Source organism: Bombina bombina, chromosome 1 (assembly GCF_027579735.1).
Source record: "Bombina bombina isolate aBomBom1 chromosome 1, aBomBom1.pri, whole genome shotgun sequence".
Classification (NCBI taxonomy): Eukaryota; Metazoa; Chordata; class Amphibia; order Anura; family Bombinatoridae; genus Bombina; species Bombina bombina.
The window spans coordinates 947,595,119-947,602,825 of NC_069499.1; the positions used below are offsets into that span (position 1 = coordinate 947,595,119).

Genomic DNA, 7,707 nt, shown 5'->3' on the forward strand with positions numbered 1-7,707 from the left:
TGTGGATCTCCCTCCCTCTCCTCACTTGCGATTTTGTTGGAGAGAGAGAGAGAGACCTGTTTTTTTGCAAAGAGAGATTTAATTCTTTTATTTGTTAAAAAAATATAGAACCAAAGGCTCTTTTCAGAGCCATTAACCCCTAGCTTGCCAGTGATCACTATAAATCACTGGCATTAGCATAGCTGCACTTTTTTTTGCTGTCTGCATTTTTTTTAGGGGTTAATTTTTGTTGTTGTAGTTTTTTAAAAATCCAGATGCTCTTTTCAGAACCATTTAGTTAATTTAAATTAATTTTCAGAGCCATTAACCCCTAGCTTGCCAGTGATCGCTATAAATCACTGGCAGTAGCATAGCAGTACTTTTTTGCTAGTTTATTTAGTTAATTAATTTAGTTAATTAATTTAATTTAAAAAAATTTAGTACATTTTTTCTGTGACAGATACAAAAATGTCACAGAAAATATATAGTGCTGAGAAGGCGTATGCCATCCTTGCGTCAGTCAGATGCCTCTATGTCTGACTCAGACCCCAATTTTGACCCTGCCATATGCTCATATTCATCACTTGATGCAGTCTCAACTGATAGTGATGTATCTGTGGCTGCTAGACCCCCTACCAGCCCCCCTGCTAGCCCCCCTGCCAGAAGGAGGCGTGTTGCTGCCATTGCTGCTGAAGAGTGGGTAACACCTCATCTCCAGAGGCCAGATATCCCACCCTTCACAGCAAATGCTGGCATAAATATAGATGTGGCAGGTTTTAGCCCCCAGCAGTTTCTGGAAGTGTTTATGGGCGATGATGTATTTGGGAACATTGTCGCCCAAACTAATTTATATGCCCATCAGTTCCGTGCTGAAAAGCCTGGAACATATTTGGCAAAGCAGCAATGGGCCCCCATCAATGTGCCAGAATTCAAAAAATTCTGGGCATTGACCATGCTGATGGGCATCATAAAGAAACCCTCCATTCGCTCCTACTGGAGTACTAGCCCCATCTGCTTTACCCCCATTTTCTCCCAGATTATGTCGAGGAAGAGGTATGAAATGATTCTGCATTGCATGCACTTCAGCGACAACAGCCTGTGCCCCCCTAGGGAGCATCCCCAATTTGACAGGCTGTATAAAATCCGCCCCCTGATAACCCACTTTTCTGCCAGGTTTGCAGAGGCTTATACACCTGGAAGGAATATATGCGTTGATGAATCCCTAATGAAGTATAAGGGAAGGCTGGGATTCAAGCAGTTTATTCCTTCCAAGCGCTCCAGATATGGGGTAAAGGTGTATAAGCTCTGTGACAGCGAGAATGGGTATACTCAGGCCTTCCGGGTGTATGAGGGAAAGGATAGCCAACTTGACCCTCCAGGTTGCCCAGAACATATGGGAACCACTGGCAAGATTGTCTGGGACCTGATATTACCCCTAATGAACAAAGGGTATCACTTGTACTTAGACAATTTTTATACAAGTGTCCTTTTGTTCAAGATACTGTATTGCTTTGATACAGTAGCTTGCGGTACAATTAAAAAGAACCGCGCAGGTTTCCCAGGACAGCTTGTACGCACCCGGCTACGAAGGGGGGAGACCTCAGCTCTGCGCCAAGAGGAGCTGTTGGCACTTAAGTACAGAGACAAGAAGGATGTATACCTTCTTACCACCATCCACACAGAGAGGACGGTGGCGGTTTCTGTACGTGGCAGAGCTGAGATCATAATGAAGCCAGTGTGCATCAAGTCTTATAACCGGCATATGGGTGGGGTTGATCTGGCTGATCAGCTTCTGCAGCCCTACCTAATTATGCGGAAGACAAGGGCCTGTTACAAAAAGGTTGCAATTTACTTAATGCAGATTGCAACCCACAACGCTTTTTTGTTGTTCAAAAAAGCAAAACCCAGAGTTAAAAAGACTTTTTTTTTACAGTTTCAGCTCCAGATTATTACGGGGATTTTGTACCATGATGCACCTGCTCCCCGGGCTGTGATGGGAGAGAGCAGAGTTGGGGCTACCCATTTTATTTTTAAAATCCCCCCCCCCCTACTGCCGCAAAGCAGAAACCACAAAAAAAATGCAGAGTCTGTACCAAGAGGGGGAAGAGAAGGGACACCATATATCACTGTCCTGATTGCCCTGGACAGCCTGCACTCTGCATTGGGGACTGCTTCAAGCGGTACCATACAATGGTCAATTTTTAAAAAATAAATACATTTGCTGTTATATATAAAAAAAAAATTTGGTTATGTTTACAGTTCGATGTTTTTTTGTTTTTTTTTACTTTTACTGTGCCAGATTTTTACATTTCACTACTTTTTTTCTAAAATTGGGCCTGTTTTTTTTTTTTTAACCAAAACCCCTGTCAAACCTATGCATGGGGGACATAGGTGTTCTCAGGGTGCCTTGCAAAAAACAACCTGAAGTATTCTTTTGCAATAACTTACAACAATCTCTCCTAAATCATAGTCAAAAAGCAATGTGTCTGTAAAAATGAAATTTGAAAAATTACCACCATACACTTTCTCCAATTTTTTGGGCTAAAATGGTTGCTTCAAAGGCATCAAAGCACACCCTATACAATACCTTGGGGTGTCAACATTTAAAAAATATACACTTTGAATGCAATAAATCAAAGTGGGGTATGCGATAGGCCCCAAACTAAAGATAGGCCTATCAGAAGAAATACTCTCATTTTTAATAACTAAAATCATGTAACATAACCTTCCCAAAATCCGGGCAAACCTATGCATGGGGGGCATAGGTGTACTCAGGGTGCCTTGCAGAAAACAACCTGAAGTATTCTTTTGCAATAACTTACAACAGTCTCTCCTAAATCATAGTAAAAAAGCAATGTGTCTGTAACAATGAAAATTGAAAAATTACCACCATATACTTTCTCCAATTTTTTGTCCTAAAACGGTTGCATCAAAGTCATCAAACCACTCCATGTATAATACCTTGGGGTGTCAACTTTTTAAATATAATCACATTTATGGAAAACAAATAAATTGGGGTATGTTAAAAGACCCCCAAAAAAAGACGATAGGCAAAGAAAATATGTTAAATGTGAAAAAAAATCACAAACACATGTCAGACATTTGGCATTGCACCGCCCAAACAAGCCACCAAACCTATGCATAGGTGGTATCACTGAACTCAGGAGATGTTGGTGACCACATATTGGTGTCTTCTTTGGTAGTAACACATAACAGGAGCTGTGAATCCATGTCTAAAGTATGTGAAAAATAACACAAAAAAATGAATGCCCAATAGTTTGACAAAGACTAGTGGTTGAATTAGTGTATGGAAAGTGTTAAAATACCTGCATTTGAAATACCCTAGGATGTAGGGCTGCAACTAACGATTATTTTCATAATCGATTAATCGGCCGATTTATTTTTTCGATTAATCGACTAATCGGATAAAAAAAGAATCAATAATAGTTTTCTATGTTTTAAATAAAATCCACATGAGTGTTACAAATATAAACTTCAGACTAAAACTTTACTTTAACACAACTGTTTCTTCAATTTTTAAACAGCAGAGCACAGTTTTATAATTAAACAAAACCAAACCACAAACTGTTTGAAAAGAGGTAGAACTAGAAAGAGTTAGACTATTACTGTTAATAACATTCTGTTATTCACTCTTTCAGAAACTTTGCATTGAAATGCAAAAAACTCAACATGTCCACATGCTTCTGGCTAAGGCTGGTTCTCTGTTTGCAGCTATATTTCATGCAGCAGAGAAAAGGCTGTTGAGGTGTATAAGTAGGGTTTTGCCAATTTCACCAAAGTGGGATATTTATCTTTGTTAGCTCTTCACCAATGCTAAGTGTTTTCTACATTGGCAAGGGACCTCTCAATAAAGTAACCCTTGACTTCATTCTAACATAAAACTATCTTGAATATCTATATGCAATGGTAAATAACCAGATATAAGGTTAGGGGAAATATCTAGTCCGCTCTAAAAATAACGAATATATAGTTATAAAGGTTGAATCTGGTACATATTATCACAATTTATTAAAAATAATAAAAAACAAAATCAAAAGCGCTAAGGACTGTATATCAATAACAGGACAAAGCCTTACACATTTATTTATACAGTACATATAATCAGCAATAGCAAGCGATCTGCTAATAATTGTGCAAACAGATTATAGTGCACATCAATTTAAATAACTCCCATCAATCTAGGGGCTAGGTGTAAACAACAAGCTTGGCACTATATCGTGCAAAGCATAGTTCCAAATCACCTGATTTAATATAAACAATCCAAATGATGACTATTATAGCTGGGTTGTACATAAGCCAGGGGTAGTTGTAAACTTATGCTGTCCTGAAAAAGTAAAAAGTATACGTCTGTAAACGTCCTTTAGGCTAAGGACATAACCATAAAACACAATACCATGTGCAGGAGTTTATTGGAGTGAAGCAGCTGGTGTTGTGCCCAGACCAACTAATTGCAAACCAACTAATCGATTAATCGATTATGAGATTCGTTGACAACTATTTTCATAATCGATTATTGTCGATTAGTTGTTGCAGCTCTACTAGGATGTCTACTTTTCAAAAATATATGGTTTGATGGGGGTAAATTACATTGGCCGGCTTCAGAAATGTCTTAAATAGAACATGGGTGCATGGGATGTGAAAATGGAAAGTGTAAAAAATGGAATGCGCTTCCTAAAAATAAGGCCTTCTAGCCCCCAGAGAACCCGACACACCTATACATGGGTGGTATCACTGTACTCAGGAGATGTTGTTGAACACATATTGAGGTGTTTTGTGGCAGTAACACATAACGGGGACTGAGAATCCATGCCTAAAGTACAATGTGTGTGAAAAATAACACAAAAAAATGACTACCCAAAAGTTTGACAAAGACTGGTGGTTAAATAAGTTCATGGAAAGTGTGAAAATACCAGCATTTCAAATACCCTAGGGGGTCTACTTCTCAAAAATATATGGTTTTATGGGGGTAAATTTCATTGGCCGGCTTCAGAAATGTCCCAAATAGGACATGGGTGCATGATGACTGATGTGAAAATTCCAAGTTGGAAAAACTGGAATGCGCTTCCTAAAAATAAGGCCTTCTGGCCCCCAGAGAACCCAACACACCTATACATGGGTGGTATCACTGTACTCAGGAGATGTTGTTGAACACATATTGAGGTGTTTTTTGGCAGTAACGCATAACAGGAACTGAGAATCCATGCCTAAAGTACAATGTGTGTGAAAAATAACACAAAAAAATGAATGCCCAATAGTTTGACAAAGACTAGTGGTTGAATTAGTGCATGGAAAGTGTTAAAATACCAGCATTTGAAATACCCTAGGGTGTCTACTTTTCAAAAATATATGGTTTTATGGGGGTAAATTCCATTGGCCAGCTTCAGAAATGTCCCAAATAGGACATTGGTGCATGATGACCGATGTGAAAATTCCAAGTTGAAAAACTGGAATGCGCTCTCTAAAAATAAGAGCTTTTAGCCCCCCGAGAACCCGACACACCTATACATGGGTGGTATCACTGTACCCAGGAGATGCTGCTGAAGACATATTAGGGTGTTATTTGGCAGTAACCCTTAATATTATCAGTAAATGTATTCTTAAATTGCTATTTTGTCAAAAAATTAAATTGTTTTTCCCCCCCCCCCCCCAAACTTTGGCATAGATTGGTGGTAAAATGGTTGCATGAAAAAAGTCAAAATACCCCAAGTTTAATACCTTAGGTTGTCTTCTTTTAAAAATATATATACATTTGAAGGGTTATTCAGGGATTCCTCTCAGATATTGGTGTTACAATGTAACTATCGACAATTTTGAAAAAACATGGTTTTGAAATAGCAAAGTGCTACTTGTACTTATTGCCCTATAACTTGCAAAGAACATGTAAACATTTGGTATTTATAAACTCAGGACAAAATTTAGAAACTGTTTAGCATTGGTATTTTATGGTGGTTGTAGATGTGTAAGAGATTTTGGGGCTCAAAGTTAGAAAAAGTGCATTTTTTTTATTTTTCATTTTTTCCTCTTTTTTTTTTTTTATAGTAAATTATAAGATATGATGAAAATAATCATCTTTAGAAAGTCCATTTAATGGTGAGAAAAACAGTATATAATATGTGTGGGTACAGTAAATGAGTAAGAGGAAAATTACAGTTAAACACAAACATTGCAAAAATAGCCTTGGTCCCAGATGGTCAACAAATTGAAAAGGGGTCTGGTCACTAAGGGGTTAAGGATGTTTACACTTATGCAACCATATATATTTTTTTTTTTTTTATTTTCCCTTTACCTAAAATATTTCAGTTTGTTTTTCAATTGAGCTGTACAGTTTATAGGTCACATTAAAGGTGGAAAACATTCTGAAATTGTCTCATTTTTTTTTTTTACATCACAGAAACCTGACATTTCAACAGGGGTGTGTAGATATAGAGATAGATATATAGAGATAGAGATAGAGATAGAGATAGAGATAGAGATAGAGATATAGATATAGATATATATATATATATATATATATATATATTTTTTTTTTTTTCCTGTAATTATTGTTAGCTTGGTTTGAATGTGACAGTTTATATAAAGTATACATATATATTAATTGTTTTCTTCTCTTCTACAGGCTAACGCCACAGTACATCTACCCACCCACTCTTGTCCAGCCAAGTGTGGTCATCCCAACACCAGTCCCATCCCTGCCATCTACATACATTGACTACAATGCTGCTACTCATGCCTACACTCACTATACCACTGCAGCCTATGAACAGTATCCATATGCAGCCTCTCCTGCAGCTGGGTATGTGGGTTATGGCTACACCAGTCCAGTGCAACAACCAATATCTGCTACCGCACCTGCGCCCACAGCCTACATCCAATACCAGCCTCAACAGCTCCAGCCTGACCGGATGCAATGAAAGACGATATGCCTAATCTTCCTTGTACTATATTATTTTTATTTTTTTCACTGGAAGGAAATGATGCAAAAAATAATTGTAATAACCAGAAGTAAAATTACTTTGAGGGGGTTTAAAAATACCCACTTTTTTTTTCAGTTGCATTTGTGAAGACATCCCATTTTCTTTCTTCTGTATAAAAGGATCCCAGCGTAAGGGAAAGGGAGAAACTTAACCATTTAACTTTTTTTTTTCTGTAGCCCCCCCAAAAAAATTACAAAAAAAGAAAAGCTATGTGAAGCCTTACAGTTTTTTTTTTCCAATAAATATTTATTAACTTTTTCATTTGAGCTGTGGATTGCAGAACAAATTTAAGTACACCATTTTTTTTTTTAATTTTTTTTTTTTTTTCTTCTCTCTCTAAATTATTTTTTCCTTTACTGACTATATCAATATGCAAAGAAAGGAGCATTGACTCTTTAACTCTTTCAGTGCAAGCTTGGCTCAGGAGCAGCAAAAGCACGGAACTCTGTAGTCAAAGCACTGTAATATTTTATTATTGTAACTGTTCAGTTTAAATAGGTATATTAAAAATACACATTGTATAACATTGAGGTCTTGTTCTTGCTGCAGTTTACAAAGATGTATGCAGTGTTTTAACATGAAGTTAAGGGGAGAGTAAAGTCAAAGTTAGTTTTATGGTTGAGATAGAAGAATATGCAGTTTTAAACAACTTTCAAATTTTACTTTCTTTATCAAATGTGCTTTGTTCTTCTGGTGTACTTTGTTTAAAAATAAATCTAGATTGGCTCATATG

General features: G+C 37.2%; 1 protein-coding gene across 1 annotated transcript in view; it reads left to right on the top strand.

Annotated features, from left to right (window-relative positions):
- The window catches only part of RBM38 (RNA binding motif protein 38), a 32,521-nt gene extending 25,021 nt beyond the window's left edge, over positions 1-7,500 (top strand). Inside the window, exon 4 of the mRNA XM_053704238.1 lies at positions 6,617-7,500. Within this exon, the coding sequence (XP_053560213.1) occupies positions 6,617-6,911 (295 nt within the window). The 3' untranslated portion in view covers positions 6,912-7,500. The remainder of the gene's footprint in view (positions 1-6,616) is intronic.
- Positions 7,501-7,707: the final 207 nt, after the last annotated feature.